The sequence below is a fragment of the Python bivittatus genome, unplaced genomic scaffold (genome assembly GCF_059951505.1).
Source record: "Python bivittatus isolate LINGU-HERP-01145 unplaced genomic scaffold, Pbiv_v1 ctg000330_np1212, whole genome shotgun sequence".
Classification (NCBI taxonomy): Eukaryota; Metazoa; Chordata; class Lepidosauria; order Squamata; family Pythonidae; genus Python; species Python bivittatus.
In genome coordinates, this window is record NW_028277058.1 from 35054208 (window position 1) to 35076047 (window position 21840).

General features: G+C 37.1%; 2 protein-coding genes across 2 annotated transcripts in view; both read right to left on the bottom strand.

The window, feature by feature from the left end:
- Window positions 1-5808, bottom strand: part of MEI1 (meiotic double-stranded break formation protein 1) — a 43891-nt gene extending 38083 nt beyond the window's left edge. The window contains exons 1-2 of the mRNA XM_088140987.1: window positions 5492-5808; window positions 1903-2033 (exon numbers count right to left, since the gene is read on the bottom strand). Coding sequence (XP_087997113.1) covers window positions 1903-2033; window positions 5492-5690 — 330 coding nt within the window. The 5' untranslated portion in view covers window positions 5691-5808. The remainder of the gene's footprint in view (window positions 1-1902; window positions 2034-5491) is intronic.
- Window positions 5809-6245: 437 nt separating this feature from the next.
- Window positions 6246-21380, bottom strand: LOC148215945 (meiosis inhibitor protein 1-like). The gene is made up of 5 exons (XM_088141510.1): window positions 21243-21380; window positions 18672-18795; window positions 17033-17083; window positions 10791-10864; window positions 6246-6368 (listed from the first exon to the last, which is right to left on the bottom strand). The coding sequence occupies exons 1-5, from the start codon at window positions 21378-21380 to the stop codon at window positions 6246-6248; spliced, it is 510 nt and encodes a 169-aa protein (XP_087997636.1).
- Window positions 21381-21840: the final 460 nt, after the last annotated feature.

The following is a 21840-nucleotide window of genomic DNA, read 5'->3' on the forward strand; positions in this document are numbered from 1 at the left end:
TGGTAGTGATAGATGTAGCAGTGCCAAGTGACAGCAACATCAGGAAGAAGGAGCATGAGAAGCTGGAGAAGTATCAGGGCCTGAAGGAGGAAATAGAGAGGATGTGAAAAGTAAAAGCCAAAGTGGTCCCAGTGGTGGTAGGAGCACTCGGGGCCATGACTCCTAAGCTGGGAGAGTGGCTCCAACAGATCCCAGGAACATCATCTGAGCTCTCTGTCCACAAGAGTGCAGTGCTAGGAACAGCTAAGATACTGCGCAGAACCCTCAAACTCCCAGGCCTCTGGTAGAGGACCCAAGATTGAGGAAGACACGTACCACCCACAGGGGTGAGAGGGGATTTATTTGCTTTCTTTTTTTTATAACATAGATAGATAGATAGATAGATAGATAGATAGATAGATAGATAGATAGATAGATAGATAGATAGATAGATAGATACACACACACACACACACAGTGTGCAATAAGGAGACAGAATTCCTATTCACTCTTCTCATTATATTTTGACATAATATAGACACACCACATGTAGACATAACAGAGGCTATTGATTTCTTCTCCATCATAAAATATTAATTTAATTATTCCTGTTCAGAGTAGAGCAAATCCAAATGAAAGCAGATTGAAGTATGGCAGGGAACACTGGGTGGACTATTTCAGAAAGAGGACTGCATTTTATCTCCTCTTCTGAGTTAGTTGCCCTTGTCCTAGTTTTTGGTGGCCAAATTATTGGGTGCTTTGGCATCCAGTTGCTGCTAGAAAATGCCAGATCAAATAGATGAGTAAACTTGCCAACTCTGTATTATTGAAACCTGGCTGGATAAAGATGGGGATGTAGCCCCATCTGAAATTGGGTTAGTTGGGTATCAGGTCTTGCATCAGCTGCTACATCAAGACTAGGGAAGAGGAGTTGCTGTGATTGTGCATGAATGATCGCAAATATTTTTATATAACAATCTGACACTCTGTCAAGCCTGGCCTGCTGCTACTATACTGACCACCCAGTTGCCCAGCAGTGGCCCTCCACAAGTTCCTTGATCTCATCTTGGGGCTGGTATTTGAGTTCCAGAAGCTGTAAGTCTTGGGGGATCAATCTTAAAGCCTTGGGAGTGGAGTTTAGTGGAGTTCACGACCTTTATGATGACTGCAGCCCCAACTCATGTGGGAGGGCACACGCTTGATCTGGTCTTTGTTTTTGAGAAGATGAGATGTGTTGTGAAGATGGAGGATATGTCCTTTGTTCTGGTCAGATCACTTCCTTTATAAGGACATGCTGAACCTCTATAAGGGCACAGGGCCAATTAGAACAGCCCACCCTTAGCACCTAACAGACCCAGGTTTCCAGAAAATTCTGGGGGTCTTCCCAATTCTTTGGCAGGCAACCATATCTCTTCTCTAGTTAGCCTGGTATACAGAGATGGCAAAGGAGTCAGTTGAGGTTGCTCCAGCAAGACTTCTGTCCAACTGCCAATCATAAACAGCTTCTTGATTTACTGAGAAAAAGCCCAATTTAAGATAGTTATCACCTTTAAAGTTCTGTACCAGATTACATTAGGTAACCCCTGTCAGAATAGAATCTGCCCATCCAACTGATTATTGTGAGTCTACTGAGAGTCCCTCTTCATTCTGAGATACATGGAAGGCACCAGGCCTTCTCAATAGTAGTTCCCACTTTACGGAACTTTTCCCCCTCCCTTGGAAGGGCATTCCCATGCTCCTGGCTTTTGGTAAACACATTAAAATTGCATTATTTCATTGTGCCCTTGGCCCAAGTTGAATAAAGGTACAATAATATGAGTTTTTCTTCAAGTGGAATTTTATTGTATTAGTTGTTTGTTTTAACTGTATTGTTTTTATTTTTGTTGTGGGCTGCCCAGAGTAAGTGCATTTCCATAAAGTTACCTTCTTGAGAATTAAGGGTAATAGACTGTCTCCTTCAAATAATTCAGGACTTGCAGGATCTGCTCCTTTTCCTGTAAAACCCATAATAACTGAAACAAAATTATCATATTTCAGCAGTTGCTTTAACAAACCTGCAGAAGAGAGAAAATGAAGAAAATGAAGAACAGTAGTAAATAAGAAATTGTACAATATTTAACTATGTCACCATTAGCTCCCATAATATATTTGTACAATTCATATAATTATCATAATAATCCATACATTAGGTCCCATAATATATTTATACAATTCATATTGTCAGAAGGGCCAGACACCTTCTTTTTCTTTTCTGGGTTCATGCCAAGCTGGGAATTAAATAAAAAATCACCAGACAATCAGTGGAGAGTTAAAGGAAATATGTTTATTCACCCAAAGTTGTTGTTAGCTTTGGATGGGCAGCCACGCAAAACTGCTTCTGTGTCCCCTTTTTATACATAGGTCTTTTAGTGTAAAAATTTAGCCAATCATTATCAACATAATGGAATGAGTTAGCTTATACAATAGTTTCTCCTCTATCAACATGAACACCTTCCTTCTGTTCAATCCTTCTTTCCTTTCATATTCTGCTAAAACAGATGTTTCCTTGCCTTAGAATTATGGTAAACTTCCTTATTTATAATTAAACAGATGTCTCTTTATCTAGAACTAAAACAACGGGCGTTTTATCTTTCCTATACATGTGTTTTTCTAAACATAAGATATATATACATAGATTTTGCTACATGATATGTTTACTTATTTATACTGACAGGAACCAGCATTATTATCTTTCCTATACAATCTTTCCTTATTGTAAACATATAAGAAAAATATCCCAACAATATAATTACTGTAATAATCCTTACAATATTCCTGTAACATCAGATAGTATTTTTTTCACTGATAAAGAGATTAGGGCTCAGACATACTTGAGACAACCCAGCAAATTCATAGCTGAACTGAGATTTAAACAACGTATTTCTCTTTCATAATTCACATTCTTAATTATTATGCTATTTTACTTATGCCATTGATTCTTAACCTGTGGGTTTTGGCCAAAAATGGATCACCATCCCTTTTAGTATGAATTGTCATGGTCCTGTTGATAAGCTGAATTTTTTCTGCATAAGTGTGTTAAGGTATGGGGGTGTGTGATGAATCAAAATGAGCTGTTTCGACTATACTAAGTACACCTTCAGTGAAGAGCAAGGATTGAGTTTGATCTCAAATGAATAAGCAAGCTGTCCTGTTCAGGGTTACAGCTGTGAGCAACAGTGAATAGTGCATCAGTTCTCAGGGCTTTATTAACTTAGCTGTAAATAATTTCAACATACAGTAGTGTAAACAGAGATAAGACAAAAGCTGGAAGTTATAAATCAGGGTAGGAGAATGTTTGCAGCAGAACATCTCATAAAAGAACACTTGCCTCTGTGCTATAATTGAGTCCCAAAACTCAATTTGCTACGCTGGCCAAGGACAGAATGCCAGGGCTGTCAGCCATTAGTCTGAAAGTCCTGGGCCAATGGAGTTACCAGGAACCTGTCAAAAGCCAATGATCAATCCACAAGATAGGAGCCATAATGAGCTACAAACACAGAAGCCACATGATGCAGATCAGAAAGCAGGATAGTTGTTTCCAACAAGGAGGCAGGCCAGAGGGATGGTTCTATATAGTAAGCAACTCTGACCTTGATTAATTAGAAGGTTTGACATTCTTTCCTCCAAGCAATTGTATGAACTGCTGCTGATATGGAACTAATACGAACTAATATGGAAGAATTCCTGTTTTTCCAGCCAGTAACTATCACAACAGAAGAAAATATGTTTTAATAAAGATTTGCTTTTCAGTGAAATAAGTCAAACCTGAAATCACTGTTTTGTTTCAAAATGTGCACTGATGGTACACTAGCAATATTTGGTGCATGCCAAAGTATTTATGGCAGAGTAAAGGAAGTTAATCTACTGATAAGGTTTTTCACTGCCTTCACCATAGGGAGACTCTTGCTTTTAAGAAGCTATCAGATGAGTTGGTTATTGTGATGAAAAAGATCATTCAGGGTATGATTTCATAAAAGTGAGATCTCTTAATAGCAGCATTTTTAGCCAGATGTGCCCAGGTATTGGCTCCAAATACACACATTTGCTTCATCACCCTGAAGATAAGTGACTGTCTTCAGAAAAAAAAATATCAACGATGTATGGTATTATACAACGAGATCAAACATCTTTGTATGAAAATCATCTCCTGGATTCACCATTCTTAATTTTTTTCCTGGATATTGAAACTAAACTATATTTCAGATATATTTGCAGAACTTATTAAGTTTAATACTTCAGTGCCAGGTCATTACCAGACAGTGGTTAAGCTAAAAGAGAAGTTGACAGCTTTCAAAAAGAAACTTGATATTATAGAAGAGGAAAATAGAAGAAAACTAGATTGCTTCTTTGACCTCATACTTGCTTTGGGAGATGAAAATGTTACATTAATGTTAAAAAATTGTCACTGAACTAAATCTTGACTTAGATCCTAAAGGTGTGACAAAATACAACTGGGTGCGCAACCCATTTGACATTAATGTTGAAGATCTGGCTGATGACATTTCAAACATAGCTGACCTTTAGGCTTAGCAAATCCAAACTGAGGCACTGTGCTACTGTTTTAAAAAGCAAACAAAATCACTCAATGCATTCTGGATCAACGTAAAAAAAGCAAAAACACAACCCTGGGAAATAAAATTCTCTACAACATATTTGTACAAAGCAGGTTTTTCTATGCTTGCAATCACAAAACCCAAATTTCAAAGCCAACTACAGCCAAAAGTATAACTTCAGATGCAGCCTTTCAAATACATGACTACAATTTGAAGAGCTTTCATTCAAAGCTTGTATAAAAGATCACATTGATATAATAAATAATAATAAAGTCAGAGTGCATTAATCTAACAATAGCTATTTTAATTTTGTGCTTTTTTCAAATATGTTTTTATAAAATTAATATGTTATTATATTGTACAAGTCCCTAACTTCATAATAATTAGTTATTCTTTAGAAACAGTAACACCCTTAATTTTTGTAGACAACATTAATAGGATTTAGTAGGAAAAGCATTAATAATTCAAAGCTGAATCATGGGTCACAAAGCTGGCCCCCATAAGAACTCTTGTTTTAGCCAGTCAATTTAATGTTCATTCCCTGCAGCTAACAACACATTTCATAATATTTTTATTTTTAAAATATATTTTTATGTGGCAAATTTAAAATCAGATTGTTTTCTATGGGAGGTATTATAGCTATTTTACCATATGTCTGAACCTAATCTGGAGGGATGTAACACCAGCTCAGTTTTTTTAAGTAAAGGTACTCATCCCCAGTTAAGCTATTATTTGTATGTGCTCAGAATTCAAAAAGCAAATGAAATCCTTACATTGACAATAATTTATGCTGGATTTTAAAATGAGATTTTCAACTTTTCTCCAGATGTTCAGCATTCCCAAGAAAAGGATTGTTATTGTATATAAAAGTCATCCCTAACAATTATGAAAAACACTTCTTGTAACCTTCTGACTCTTACCCACAGAGTTAAGTTGCAGTTCCATGGTCTGAGCAGTCTTCAAAGTAGTCAGAATGAGGCTATTAAGTTTATCTGTGAAATGATTAGACAACTGCTCTGCAGCACTGGGGACAGAATACAGCTTGCCATAAAGATAACACACAGCTGCCTTTATCCTCTCACTGGGATACAACAAGCCTGCAGCCAGATGCTCAATCATGTTACATGTTAAAGAAAATAGAAAAGCAGTTGTAATGAGAAAACATTTATATGTCTACAGAGGTATTGTTAGAAGAGCTCAGAAAAAATAATCACTGAAACCAAGTTCTGAAATGTCATATAAATTCTATTGTGCAAACCACTCAAATCTCAAGAAAGAACATTGGTTCTGTTTCAGCAATTAATTGAAGATCTCCAAGCTGAGTGTCTAAAACTTTTGCTTTCAATAGAGTAACTTAGACAATTTTGTGCTAGTAATATAGATAGTGTGAAATACAATTAAACCTAAAGTACCTTCTCAAATGAGCCATTGGCAGCTAAATATCAAATCAGAATATTTTAAAAGGCTAAAGGCTCATTTCCAGTCAGCTGTATTTTTTTAACACTGGCCAAGCAGAAGAGAGCAGGTTGTCTTGCTAATAGTTTTTGTGAGGTTAACTGAGATTATATTTTTAATCCTCTTTTTTACTGCTAGAAATATTCTGTGGGGCATCAAGAAAAAAATATTTTTATCATCTTCATTGAGTTCATAATATAATCACTGTAAAGTTAAAATTCACTTGTAATACTTACTGTGTTCAGTCACTAAAGTATCAGCAAATGATGGAATAACATCTGCCAACTTTCCAAGAAGAATAAATACAGGCAAACTATTTCTTGTTGTGGCTATCTTGCATAACTATTGGGGTTGGGGGAAGCAAATCAGACAACTTAGAAGACAATCTACAGTATGGAAATCATTGCAATCAGCTTCTTTTCCCCCTAATCAACTATTTTCTCTGCTGCCATCCTTCTAAAGGGCTAGTTGACACATGTAATCACCCTCAATGCAATTCTCTTGATCAAGAAACAAAGATATATTGTGTCAACAGGCACTCCACAGATACATTCCCACAATCCTAAGAAGGCTTTTAAACTCATTTAACCCTAGACCATCCCTCTTAAGGCAAATTGAGGAAAGTTCTGAAAGCAAATGAGAAAGTCAGAGAAAAGTCATACATTCCACTTGGCTACTATAAATACCAGTATCAACCATTGCTATAATATTTCTAAGTTATGCTAATGGGTGATAACATAAATGGATGGTATTTCAATCAATGTGAACATGTGAATGGCAATCACACAGTCCAGCCTGACCACTTTTATTACAGGGGCTCATGCAAAACAGTGATTATGTGGTTAACCTCTCTAAAATATTTTCCTACTGTAACTCCAGTAATATCAAAGGTCTTTATATAAGCTTCATTCACCATCATCAAAACATATTTTTTAGAATGGACCTAGAAAGCAATGTGTGTTAATGGCAGGCTACAGGAGTTTGTCTTGGTAGCATTTTTGTAGATGTATCAATGTTGCAATGGACTGAGGAAGGTACAGAGAGCTTTCAGATGTTGTGTGTATCGTTCACCTGCATGAAAAGAGTTTGTACTAGCTGCTGGAGATAACATCCAGAGATTCCAAAGCAGCCTGGGCAGAAGATGGTTGCAACTTAACCAGCAACCAAGAACAAGGAGCCAAATGAGATGCTGCAGTGAACCACGTTGATCATGGACCCACTGGCTGAACAATAGCAACAATATTAGCATCACTAAGCTGTTCAGCAGCAGCAGAGGTGCTTCATGCAGAGCTGCAACATTCTGATCAGCTGATGGAATTTAGCAGCTAGGCAACTATGGCAGAGTTTATGGATTTTTTTTTACCTGGTAGTGACAGCAGCAACAAATCTTGCTACAATTGTTCCCTTGATAGCTGTGTTCCTCTGCTTAGTAGTGGCAACCCAGAGTAGCCTGACCTTAGTATTTTGGAGAGTCTGAGTATCTGGGTACTTGTGGTGAGAAGCAGTAGGAGCAGAATTGGGTCAGTGGTGGAATTGGTGGCTGATCTGAGTTCTATTGCTGCGATAGAGCTCATCACTAAAAACATGGTTTTGTCTATGGGCATAGGGACCTGGGAGTATGGTAGAGCTGGTCCACTGGTTATATTGACCATTATGCATGGACATAATTAGCTCAGCTATGAATTTTATGAATTTAAATGTTTTTTATATCACCTTTTTCATTGTTTTTACTTATTGTATTGGTTGCTGGTTTTCATACTGTTTTTTAATTGTTTGTGATCTGCCCAGAGTCTTGTATGGAGATAGGCAGCAACATAAATTTGATAAATAAATGCCATCTTTTTGCAATACATATCTGACAACTCTTCTGTGTAGCATCCACAGGACTTGGAATTAGATGGAAAAGGAATTCTGTTCTGCATTTGGAATTGATAGTGTTGGATGTTGTTACTGGACTGCAGTCAACTGAGGAGGTTATCTATGCTCCCTCTAAGTGAGAGGCAAAGTAGCGCTGTGGCAACTTTCTGGGTCGCTCCAATCACTGATGGGGATATGAGGTGGCTTTGACCCCCTGAGAGGAGTACATCTGGGGTGCTGTGTGGTTATCTGCATGTATGATGGAAGAGCAGCTAGCCAACTGGAAGCAAACATCGCTGAACCAATCCTTAGGAACCAGTTGGCCAAATGGGAATGATGGTTGTTAGTTTAAGTTTGGATGTGGCCATTTGGTCTGGGGGAAGAATGGCATGCGCTGGAGGAAGCTAGTCTTCTGGGGGGAATGGAATAAGCAGAAGTATTTTAGTGGTGATGGGCAGAGGGAGAAATGCTGGGGGATTGGGGGCAGACCACTCACAGGGAAGGTAGTTTGCGTGTTTTAGATCAATTCTGCATTTCAGCCCACAAAGCTCTTTCCTTACAAGTGATTATTAGATCCTTAAAGACCCTGGTCTCTGGCTGCTGCTATTGAATGCCTGGTCAGCTTGTAATAAGGCTTCCCTCATCCATGATTTAAACTGGTTGAACGAAGGGGAGGACTCCCCTCTCAAAGAGGAAACCTTCCTGGGTTTCAAGTGTGACATTAGTCACAATCCCAGGGAAGGGGTATGACTACTGTCATCCAGAAGACTTGTGGTTTTCAAGCATGCTGTGCCACAGATAATCAAATGTGAAACTATATTTGTGAAATTGGACTCTAGAGATCAGATGGGATTGCTGCTACTGTACCAGACTCCCTGCTACAGTGGCTTTCCTGCCAGAGCTGCTCAACTCTATGGCCAGGTTGGAGGTACAGTTTCCTAGACATAAGGTACTGGGAAGCTGCAGCCTGCCTTCTCTGAGTGTGGAGTCAGAGGAGGCTCAGGACTTCATGCCACCTGATCCAGGTCATCAAGAACCTGACCCACAGCGACAGTGACATGTTGAACTGTTTTTTTGTCTCAGGGCTAAATAATCTAAATATAAGGAAAATTAACATCAATGCCTTGACATAGTCAGATCACTGATTGCTGTGGAGTTCTGTGGCCAGCCCCTGCCAGAGGAAGGCAGGTCTTGTTTGATTAGTCTACTCAAGGCATTTAATTGATCTTACTGGTTCTAGAGGGAGCTTGGGGTTATTCCTGAGACTCTAGTACAAAAGTCGACTGAGGCCTCTTTGGAACGAAAGGATAACAATGGCCTTGGATTGGATTACCACCTCTCCCTGACCATGAATTCTAGAGAGTACCTTATCTTCAGAGGAATTACAGATGAAGCAGCAGCAGAAACGCTTAGGATGCTGCTGGAGGAAGATAAAGAATGAATCCAACCAAATGCAAATTTATTATGGATTCCCATGTGGTGATAAAAGGACAAACACAATTATTTCTCCACTCTTATTGTGTCTGCAGATTGCCAGCTGGCAGCCCTGTTTAAGATGACCCAGTCCCTCTTAGGGAAAAGCGTGGCTGAAGGAACACCTGCAAGGCCGCTGTGAAAAATATTATAGGCATCTGATGGATAAAGTTACTAGCATCCTCTCTGAGCTGGAATTCAGCTGTGCAAGTCCAGTGGAACTGACTGGAGTATGGTCTTGCCTGGTTATCTGAGCATATGCTGGTCCTGTGGAAATGGACAGAATCCTCAGGGCTGGTAGTTCAGCCACCTGGGTTTTAGATCCACATCCTTCTTGATTTGTTAAGGCCTCCCAGAAGAGGACATGTTGTTAAGTCCAAGCAATAGTGAATTCATACATGAATGAGGGGTTCCACCCATGCTTATGGAGGTGGTGATCCGCTCCTCCTTTAGAAACCATTCCTGGACTCAACAGTATTGGACAACTTTTGCCCTGAATCCAACCTCCCACTTTCAGGGAAGGTTGTGAAAAGATGATTGGGCTGGAAGCAGATTATCTGGACCTCTTTTAGGCAGAGTTCAGACCTGGTTACCATATTAAGATGACATTGACTATACTTGTTGATGGAATCTGATGGAATAGATATGGTGGTGGTGTATCCATTCTGGCCCTCCTTCATCTCTCAGCAGCTTTTGATACCACTGATCGTGATATCTTTTCTGGACCAGCTCAGATGGTAGGAGTGGGAGGTACAGCACTGCAGTGGTTCTCCTCCTTCCTCCAGGATCAGTTCTAGTGCTTTGCAGAGTTCCACAGGGCTCTATTCTCTCCCCACTCCTGTAATATTCCATGAAGCCACTGGATGAGTTCATCCAATAGCACGGGATTATGTATCATCAGTATGATGATATATCTCTAACCTAAGGTAACCAAGTGAAGCCATAAAGGTGTTTTTACAGTATTTGGCGGCTCTGTGGATTATTGCAATGTGCTCTACATGGGCTACCTTGAAGACCACTCAAAAGCTATAGCTGATCAAAAATGCAGAATGTAGAATGCATCCCCCATCCCAGGATTCAAAAGGGCCCAACCCTGCCAACCTTTTGTAAAGTGCTGAAGTTCTGGTTCTTCCCCAGGCATTGGGGCACATTTCTTCTGACTTTTGTAATTATCAAAAGTATAATGAAAGCATATTTGGTAGCACAGAAGCCCATAAGTGGTATCAGGATGAATTACATAAATGCCATTCATGTCTGTTCACATCCCTAAATAAATGAACAGGTCAATACCACAATACCACTGATTATTTCTATCTTTCATTCATCCATCCTTCATAAAAGTCTATTATTTTTTATAAATTAGGAAAAGCACTTATTTTTCAACTTACTTCAGTTAATGACAAGCACATTACTACCAAAATGAAAGACACAAACCTCTTTCTGACATTCATCCAGTAGGTAGTGCAGATACCTGTCCAATTTCAGCTCTACCACCAGCTGTACTAATACTGTGCACAGCAGGAAAAAAAATATTCAAATTTATTCACAGTATTTGTCACACATACTATAATAAATGTTGCTATAAGTATTGCTCACATTCTTACATAGAACAGGCAATTTTCTTTACTGTAATCTTTCCAGAATTTATAAACTTTCTGCAGAGAACGTTTTCCCTTTTAAAAGGATAATCATATATACATTAAAAGAAATATCCTTAATAATGATATTTCATATATATAACATGATAGGGATTATATATAAAGCATGGCTTCTGGAATTCTTAACCACTTTACCAGCAGTGGCCAAGGGAGACATATTTTCTTCTATGTAATGCATTTCTGTAGTCTGTTTTGTATTTCTATTCTGCATCTATTTGTGCCCTAGGAAGCACAGAGCAGCTAAATACATTCCAGTCTGCATTACATGACCAGAGATGAGAAGGAAGGAGGGCTTAGAATGAAACAATAAGCAAACTTACTAGCCACTGCCCAACTGCCTCTCCCACAGGGATGCACTGTAGGATTTTTTTCTGGCATGTTTTTCTCCAAAAGCCCTCAACATTATCTTGACCATTTTTAACTCAATTTTTGTTTTGCTGGTTTCTTCTTGCATACCAGATTTGGTCTTGTTCTACTTAGTTTTCAGACAATTATGCTAATTGACAACTACATAATTTGTACAACATAATTTGACAACTACATAATTTGACAACTACATAATTTCTTATGTAGTTGTAATTTGTAATTATGTAATTTGACAACTACATAATTTCTTTCCAACATTTAATTGGACTTTCCAACATTTAATTATTTGGAAATAATACAAAGGACAAAAATTGAGGGAAGAAGGGAGGGGAATGGAATGTAAGAGCAAGCCAGCAATCTCTACTTGGTTAAATCATTACAGCGCTAGGTTAGGTCCTAACAAGCCTCTCACAGAATGGTCTATCAGGCAAAGTTGCCTTTCTATTAGATAAAATGTGATGATTGATCACCTATCACAAATTTCTTCTCCATGTTTTTGGGCAGGACATGTAAACAGTATAATTCAGAACCATGCATCAGGGATAGGCAACTAAGTATTCTCCAGATGTTTTGAATTTCTATTCCCACATTGTCAGGGAGTTGTAATCCAAATCATCTAGAAGATACTACCTTGCCATAAATTTAAATGTTTGTTTTGACCCTTGTTTCAATTCCTCATACCAAATGACAATTATTTTGGGTCTAGTTCCTGCCTGAAGATCTCATTCAGTCTGTTCCACTGAAATAGAAAACCATGTGTACTGAGCACTGCTTGCGTCCAGAAGCTCATATTGTATGAAGCTGGCAAATTACTTTTTAGTAAGATACAGTGGGGCAAAAAAATATTTAGTCAGCCACCAATTGTGCAAGTTCTCCCACTTAAAAAGATGAGAGAGGCCTGTAATTTTCATCATAGGTATACCTCAACTATGAGAGACAAAATGGGGGAAAAAATCCAGAAAATCACATTGTCTGATTTTTAAAGAATTTATTTGCAAATCATGGTGGAAAATAAGTATTTGGTCAATATCAAAAGTTCATCTCAATACTTTGTTATATATCCTTTGTTGGCAATGACAGAGGTAAAATGTTTTCTGTAAGTCTTCACAAGGTTTTCACACACTGTTGCTGGTATTTTGGCCCATTCCTCCATGCAGATCTCCTCTAGAGCAGTGATGTTTTGGGGCTGTCGCTGGGCAACACAGACTTTCAACTCCCTCCAAAGGTTTTCCATGGGGTTGAGATCTGGAGACTGGCTAGGCCACTCCAGGACCTTGAAATGCTTCTTACGAAGCCACTCCTTCGTTGCCCAGGCGGTGTGTTTGGGATCATTGTCATGCTGAAAGACCCAGCCACATTTCATCTTCAATGCCCTTGCTGATGGAAGGAGGTGTTCACTCAAAATCTCACGATACATGGCCCCATTCATTCTTTCCTTTACACGGATCAGTCATCCTGGTCCCTTTGCAGAAAAAAGCCCCAAAGCATGATGTTTTCACCCCCATGCTTCACAGTAGGTATGGTGTTCTTTGGATGCAACTCAGCATTCTCTCTCCTCCAAACACGACGAGTTGAGTTTAGACCAAAATGTTCTACTTTGGTTTCATCTGACCATAGGACATTCTCCCAATCCTCTTCTGGATCATCCAAATGCTCTCTAGCAAACTTCAGACTGGCCCGGACATGTACTGGCTTAAGCAGGGGGACACATCTGGCACTGTAGGATTTGAGTCCCTGGCAGCACAGTGTGTTACTGATGGTAGCCTTTGTTACTTTGGTCCCAGCTCTCTGCACTCATTCACTAGGTCCCCCCATGTGGTTCTGGGATTTTTGCTCACCATTCTTGTGATCATTTTGACCCCACAGGGTGAGATCTTGCATGGAGCCCCAGATCGAGGGAGATTATCAGTGGTCTTGTATGTCTTCCATTTTCTAATTAGTGCTCCCACAGTTGATTTCTTCACACCAAGCTGCTTGCCTATTGCAGATTCAGTCTTCCCAGCCTGGTGCAGGTCTACAATTTTGTTTCTGGTGTCCTTCAACAGGTCTTTGGTCTTGACCATAGTGGATTTTGGAGTGTAACTGTTTGAGGTTGTGGACAGGTGTCTTTTATACTGATAACAAGGTCAAACAGGTGCCATTACTACAGGTAATGAGTGGAGGACAGAGGAGCCTCTTAAAGAAGTAGTTACAGGTCTGTGAGAGCCAGACATCTTGCTTGTTTGTAGGTGACCAAATACTTATTTTCCATCATGATTTGCAAATAAATTCTTTAAAAATCAGACAATGTGATTTTCTGGATTTTTTTCCTCATTTTGTCTCTCATAGTTGAGGTATACCTATGATGAAAATTACAGGCCTCTCTCATCTTTTTAAGTGGGAGAACTTACACAATTGGTGGCTGACTAAATACTTTTTTGCCCCACTGTAGCCACAAGATTTCACCTGACAGCATGGCAGTTAAATGGAAGTAATATACTTAAGCCACTAATTACACTTACATGTATTTATGTTTGTATAAAAATATTAACTAGAATGTTCATGTATCATTGATTCAAGAATTGAGATTTTTCTTTTAACACTACTAATCCATATTAGCTGTAATTTACTAATAAATTAATTTCCTTCCTCTAATAGACTCTAACAGACATATTTTAAAGACAGACTGAAAGACTTCCTTTTGTCTCAGAACAGAGTCATTTCAGATTGGTGAGCCATGCTATTTTCTGGTATATTAACTTTTCATTTCATGAGTTTATTAAGAATCTAGATTTCTAGTTCTGCAATGGTGGCTTGCTTGTAGTACAGCTTCAATTCCCCTTGCCAATTTGGAGGTTATCTTCCAAAGTTAGTTTGTAATTTAATTTGTAAGAGGATAATTTTTTAATCTCTAAGCTTTAGCTATTTTTGAAAAAAAATGGATCATAAATATCATCATCACATGAAAAACATATCCCACTCCCTCCCCTCCTTCAGCTATTGAAAGAGAATAGGAGTTAAAGCTGAAAAAATTGCCTCTCCCAACCCTGAGGAACTTCAAAGAGCAAAACAAAGCCCTGAAGGTTCTGAAATTCCAGAGAATCCAGGAACAGTGTCTAATTTGAAGTGATTAAAACCTCTCTCACATTACAAAACAAAAGTTTCAGTAATTAATATAATCTGTAGATGCATTAAAATCAGTTGTTAAAGAGATAACAGGGTGACTTGGCTTTCTTAATAAGAATATGGTAGAATTGAAAGAGATAGAGTTTTTCATGAGAAAATAAATCATCTCAAAAAAGGGATAAGTAAAGCATCAAACATTTGAGGGCCAGCTGAAAGATGCCCAGGATGAATTGACCCATTTATAAGGTACTTTACATGGGAACAACTTACATTTTCCAAATATTCCCTTTAATGCAGAGCCTTTTGGGCAACATATCGGACATTTTTTGCATGAGATTTTTCTACTACAACTAGAATATAATTTTGAGATAGAAACTACTATTAATGTTAAGAATTTTTATAGAGAGATCTTAGTGTTTTAATATTATTGCATTGTGTTAGTAATCTAGCTTTTAGTTATCTTTTATCTCTTGTAAATTTCAGTGTTATTATTGAAATGGGAGTAATTTTTCCTTATTGTATTTTATTCTGGTTGATGACCGAAACAAAGATTTGAAATGTATGAGAGAGAAGCTATGTATTGATTAGAATTCCTCTTCCATTCATCAGAGACACTCAGCAAGTTAATAGCCCAGTTCCTTAGAACTACTCATTCAGGATAATAACTTGCTAGGTTGACAATTTGGATCTTTGAATTGGAAAGAGAAAAAGTAATGATTTTTTCTGATTTGTCCTTTCCAATTTCAAAAGCATAAATTCTTTAATGAAGCATATTTTGTAGCAAAACGAAAGGGGGTAAAACATTTGTTTTCCTATCCAGTTTTTTTGTCGTTGTTGATTTCTTGATTCAAGAATCAAAAGTTCTCTGATATTGAAACCATTGATTGATTGGATCACCAGGAGCAAACATTTTATTTATATTTATTTATTGCCTCCCACCCCATCCCACCATGCTTAACAGGGGATGCACTTGCTAATCAAGGCCGGGGATTAGAGTGGAGCTTCTGTACTATACTTCTGTACTATAGTTTTGGTGTGCTGGGCATTAATACAGTATTAATTTTTTTCATATTATACATTAATATATGTTATTAAATATTTTATATATTAAAAAAATAAGTGCATCTCAGCATTGAATGTTAATTCCTCAGCAAAAAGACATATTGATCCTTTTTATACAGTAATAACATGTGATTTTCATATTTAGGTCATCTTTAATAATTTTATGAAATATTAAAGGCCCGAGATACTTAACAAAGGATTTTTTCTAAATTGGGTAATTTAAAACCTGACTTTTTAAAATAAGAAACCCATATTCTTTCTGATGAGGATTTTTTTTAATCAAGAAGATAGATTTCTGTAATTCCAAATTGGCCATGGCAGTTTAAATTTTGAATAAGAAATCTTTTAATTTTCATTGTGGAATAAGAAATGATATTGTAGGATATTTTTTGTATTTTGGATATTAAATGTCTAGGGAATAGAATAGTTTTATTAATTATTATGGTCCTAACAAGCATATATCTGAAGCTTTACATGGACGTTTCACTGATTCTTTTTACCTTAAATTTGGATTATTTTGCCAGCAATTTTAATGAAATATCTATTGGTTAATTATAGTACTACTCCAAATAAATCAGATCACATACTTGGAATGAGTCTCAAGCCTATCTATTAGAATTTAATTTTGTGGATAAATGGTAATATTTGAACCCATCATGCCAAGAATATAACATTTCCAATTTCCTATTATATCTGTTTCCCCTTATTATTTTTTAATAACATGATTTTAGTTGATCAAATAGATATTTGCAAAATAGGATCTATTATATCTGATCATGCTGGATAAAATTATTAACCATTTTTAGAAAAACTTGTTCTAGTGGTTTAAGGTGATACTTTCGTCTGTAATTATTTTAAAAAATGTCAATTGAATTAAACACTTTTTACATAATTAGAGAATAAACAAATTTAATTACTGTTTAAATATCTTTAAGGAATATATCTATGAGAAAAAGGATTCTCATCATAATAATTTAGAAAAGAAAGTTAAACAATTTTTGAACTCTGTCAGGTCTCCTAGTTTGGAATTATATAATGTCTTTGTCTCTTTTAAATTGGAGCTTAGTCATTTTAACGTGTATGATGTGGAATTTTCATTACATTGGATGAAACAGAATTATTGAGAACAAGGTGAAATACTGGATAAATTATTGACTTCTGGGATGAAACAATGGCAACTACTTTACTACTTTAATATTACTTCTACAAATAAGCAATTTCAAGATATACTTTGATGAAACATGATTAAAAAATTTTAGTGTAGTTTGGACAACTGTTTATTAATACTCCTTGGAAATGTTTTTAAATAATTCAAGCTGAACACTGTGTTGATAAACAAAATATAATCCAAATCTCAACCACAAAAGAAATGTATTTATTTACTTGCATTTGCATAAGCACTTCCTTATACAACTCTGATCACTGACCACTGTTCCTACCATCACACAGAGACATAAGGTAATTAAGTGTCCCCTTTATATTTACCTTCAATGAGTAAATCCAGGATACTGCTGTCTTCTACAACTTGTAAGATCCCTGTAACAGTAATACAGATAAGTAAGAATCATGTTTTAGAAAAATAATGATCATGTTCTTAAAACAAATACTTAGGCTGAAATCTTCAATGTACTTACTAAAGAGGAACATACATCCATACATAACCATGATGCTATTCTGTTTTGGGATAAGCAGCTTTATACAGAATACAGAAAAGGAGTAAGAAATAGTAAACCAATATATATACTATACGCACACACACACGCACACACAAAAGAAAAATATAGCTAAACCTAATTTGCACCAACCTAATTCACTATAACTCTCCATACCTTTTAATCCTTGAAAACCATCCCAGCTTCTGTCATATCCATACACCAATACACGCATTGTCATATTTTTTTAAACTGATCATTGTTGCATCATCATCTCTCTTTTTCAGGATCTTGTAATTGTTCATTACATTCTTCCTTTGGTACATTAATTTTCAGATCCATACTCCTCATTGCATTATATAATTTATCTAACATTCACTGTAAAGTCATTCAGATTCTCAGCTACTAACATTTAATCTTCTGCATACAACAGTATATATATACATTCAGGTCCCCAACCAGAACATCTCTAATGTCACCACAAGCACTTCCCATATATCTGTATCTCTATCTATCTATCCATCTATCTATAGATATCAATAAATACATTGAAGAACCATCCTTGTCTTATTCATTGCTCAGTGTAGAACCATTCATCAAGAATTCCATGTATTTTCATGCATGATTACTTCCATGTTATACCACTCTTATCACATTTAACAGCAACCTTCACATTCCATAATTCATGCCTATTCACTTTATATTACAGTTTCTCTGAATCAGCAAATTTACAATTAACTTTCTTTCACATGTATATATTTTTCAATAACCTGCTAAAGAACAAAGCCTTGTCTGAATACCCAATTAATAATTCTTAGAAAGGGATGAAAGAGGAATAAAGGAAATTAGAGGCCTGTTAGCTTCAATGTTGTTGAATAACAGAAGGCAAGAGGTTCCTCACATCCAATTAACCATCTTTACAACATGCTGAAATACAGGATGCCACATATGGTTTAACACCAGATTCAGAAAGCATCTTGCATTGTTTCTTGTACAACTGTAACCTACTAATTACAATATGTGGGAGAAGTATCCTCTTTTTTTCAGCTACAAAATGTTGCACTTTGTGTGTTCAAAATATTCAACAGCACCACAACATAAGCAAAGTAAATATACTGATTGTGGATTACTAGAAATAAACACATACAATGCAGCAGAATATATATATATATAGTTCATTCTAAGGATTCAAAGCATTTAACATGAATTAGGAATTTTTATAATAGTCCTATAAATTAAACTTACATTATTAACCCAATCTCCTCAAAGGCCACAGCCTTCATTCTTATTATCTTTTCCCTGTGGTATTTACTTGGAAGAAAAAGAAAGCTAGTCCTGTAATATGAAATCAACCATTTAATATGTTTATTTCGGCCAAACAATTCATCTTACTCACTCTGATTCACAAAATAAATTGTGCATTAAAAAATGAAATATTCATGCAGAACCAAATGTGTGTGATGTTCTCTTACCAAACAAAGTTGCTATAAAATAGGCACATACTCTTTCATTTTGAACAAACAGTGGGATGACTTGTGTTGCATGCTGAATCAGAACATCTCGAAGGCAAGAGACCATGTGCTTCTTGCGTACCAGCTAAATGTTAGCAAAGGAAAATTACAGAAGTTAAGAAGAAATATAAGAGCAACTTAATTCTCATGTAAACCTATATTTGTAATTTTTGAACCCAAAATTCAAAGATGTTAAAACTTAAGAATTTTTTTCCCTATCCTCTGCCTTATCTCTCCATTTTATATCCAACACATCCTTCCCCGCCATGTAGCAAGTATACAGTCACGGCTGCCAGATATCTAGCGCAGCTTGAGCTCCCCAGTCAGCGGAAAGCATTCTCTCTAGCCCGTTGCCATGTTCTTCCTTCAGCAGTGCTGGATGGCAAATACAAAAAAATTCCATTAGCTGCAAGACTTTGCCCTTGTGATGCCAAGGAAGTAGAAGACATGGGCCATGTTCTCCTCCGCTGTATCTTTTACCAAGTCCCACGGAGCAAATTGCTCACACCCCTGATCAGCAAGCAGCCTGGCCATCAAGAATCAGATTATCTTCAAATGCTTCTCATGGATGACCGGCCTTACGTTACAGCGCAGGTAGCCAGGTTCTGCGTGGCAGCAATAAAGATCCGTCAACATCGGATAGGAAGCTGCTGAAAGGTTTTGCAGTAATGGATTATAGCCAACTAGTATTTTAGTTTGCATTAACAGTTCCCAAAGAGACCTGAAAATACTACTTTGAGAGTCAGGGGACCTTGCTGAGTGGAATCGATTTGGTACGGGTGGACTAAGTAGGTGATCATGAAAAAACAGACAGAAATATCACCAACACATTTCAATTTTAGATATTATCATTTTATCATCACCTTATTTTAGCTAACGATTAATAATGGTAGGATATTATAGTTTAAGGAGTAATAATCATGTAGTGTAATAAATAACACTATAGGATAGGCCGTTTGACTTCATGTATAAATAACATTTAGGTGGCCAAATTATACTTATGATATAGATTTTACTTGATATCATTATATCTAAGATATTTAAGTAGACATGTTATGTGCATTTTTAGTTGTATTGGTCTATGACTGTAATAAACTTTTTAAACTTTAAACTTTATCCAACACATCCTTGCACATAACAATCAATCACATAACTCTAGTAACCTCAACTAAAGATATTTTATACATCTTAGGTGGCCATTTGATGAAGGAGAACTTAAGCCTTTCTCTCAAGGCCTGGGGCTGAGATGAAGGCAACATCATGGAGACATAGCAGAAAACAGATATTGTCAGGGCAAGTTTGCACCATGATTAGTTTTAAGTGGGGAAAACCTCTATGAATGTTATAAAGAGCAACAATAAGGTTACATTTTAAAACAAATAATCTTAATCTAAAGGCATATCAGGCACCCGTTTCCTTGAATACTAACTACATTAAACTCAAAAGAAACACTTGAGACCAAATAAAAAATTACAGCAGTAAACTTGGCAAACCAATACGAATGAACAAAATACAGTTCTCTTCTTCACTTAATCTATGGGTGTACATTTATTTCCTAATATTTTATCCTCTCTTCTTCACTACCAAGGAACATATCCATATATAATGCTTAAAAATAATGAAATTAACTCAGTTACTGAGTATTTTATGCACCTATTCATTTTAATTTCTAAAATGACTATATCCTAAACTCCCTTTTTGAATCCAACTTTAGAAAACAGCTAAGAGCAAAAGTCCATCAACTGTAGCTGCTAGTATTAAACACAGTTGCAGATTCAGAAATCCCAATTTTTAAAAAAAATCCTGACAAGTTTATTAAAGGACAGAGAGGAACACAACCTTAAATTAAAAGCTAGATCACATATGATACGAAATATAATTCACATTCTCATATTTAATGCAAGATGAGACTCCCATGAAAAATAGCCTTAATTCCTACTAAAAAAAGCCCAAGTTATTCACAGTCCTTAACAAGATGAGGACTGTGAATAACTTGGGCTTTTTTATTTCACACATGAAAACTCTATCATCCTTACTGCCTGCCATTTCCAGCCTGAACCAGAACTCAGAGATGAACTGATGGAGACAGAATAATTTAGATATGCCAGGACCTGCCAGGGCTGATGTTGGCTGATACAGTGTCTTCTCTCTCATCCCATTTAAAAAAAAATTATGGGCAAAGGTTGGCAGGGTGAGCAAGTAAACAGTTACAGATGCTCATTTTATGTATGTAGTTTCCTTTTACATTTTATAATGTTGTTATTCCAAACAAAATGTATTTATTCCCTAATTTAGGGGCTTCATAACTGAAAGAACACACGTTTGACAAAAAAGATAACCATTCAAACACACACACCTCAAACCATCCCATGACTTCCACAAGAAGCTGATTTTGCGAGTTTAGAACAGGAAGAAGAATTGTGGAGAGAATGCGGGGCAAAGAAGAGTGAGAACACGAAGAGGAAAATGGGGAGTGTTACTCAGTCCTTCAGGGAGAACCACGGCTCAAAACAAGCAAGCCGGCGCACATACCGAGACCCCGCCTTCCTTCAGCGTCTCGATGGCGCAGGCCAAGCACAGAGGCGAAGGCATGAACTCCAGCAGCCAGTGAGGGTCGTGCCGCGAGTGGAACTGCTCGCAAACCAACGGCTCTGAGACGAAGCTCGCCATCCCGTCACCTCACCGGCTCTCGCACATACAACGACAGCTGCAAAGAAGACGGACAAATTTGGCGGGATAGTTTAACGCAAGCGCGTTGCAAAGCCAGCATCTGTTGCTATGGTGACCCCGATGACGGCGCCTGGAGGGGGTCGCGGACACAGAGGACTTGCTTTCAGCACTAACTCTATTACAGTAGCTGCTTCTCCGTCAGTACCTCAGCCTGATATTTGATTTGGTTTGGTGTTGGTTTCTTAGATGTTAAGGGTCTTCTCCCTGTATGAAGTTATACTACTATCTACCAATCCTTGAGTCAGTAAAAAAAAAAAAAAAAAAAGAGTATGCCAGCATGCATTATGAAATTTGCTGTCACACTGCCAATCCTTCTACTGCCTCTGTCTCAAGTCACAGCAGTCACACCTGACTTCCAATATACGAGGTAATAAAGCCTAATGCATACTGAGGATGCCTC

Bases quoted from the DNA above. Each gene is read 5' to 3' on its own strand.
- LOC148215945 (XM_088141510.1), bottom strand. From the start codon at position 21,380: ATGGCGAGCTTCGTCTCAGAGCCGTTGGTTTGCGAGCAGTTCCACTCG. The intron at 17,084-18,671 runs GTAAGAGAACAT...TTACTGTTACAG, and splicing joins TTTTATAGCAACTTTGTTTG to GGATCTTACAAGTTGTAGAA. The intron at 10,865-17,032 runs GTAAATATAAAG...TGCTGTGCACAG, and splicing joins CCTGGATTTACTCATTGAAG to TATTAGTACAGCTGGTGGTA.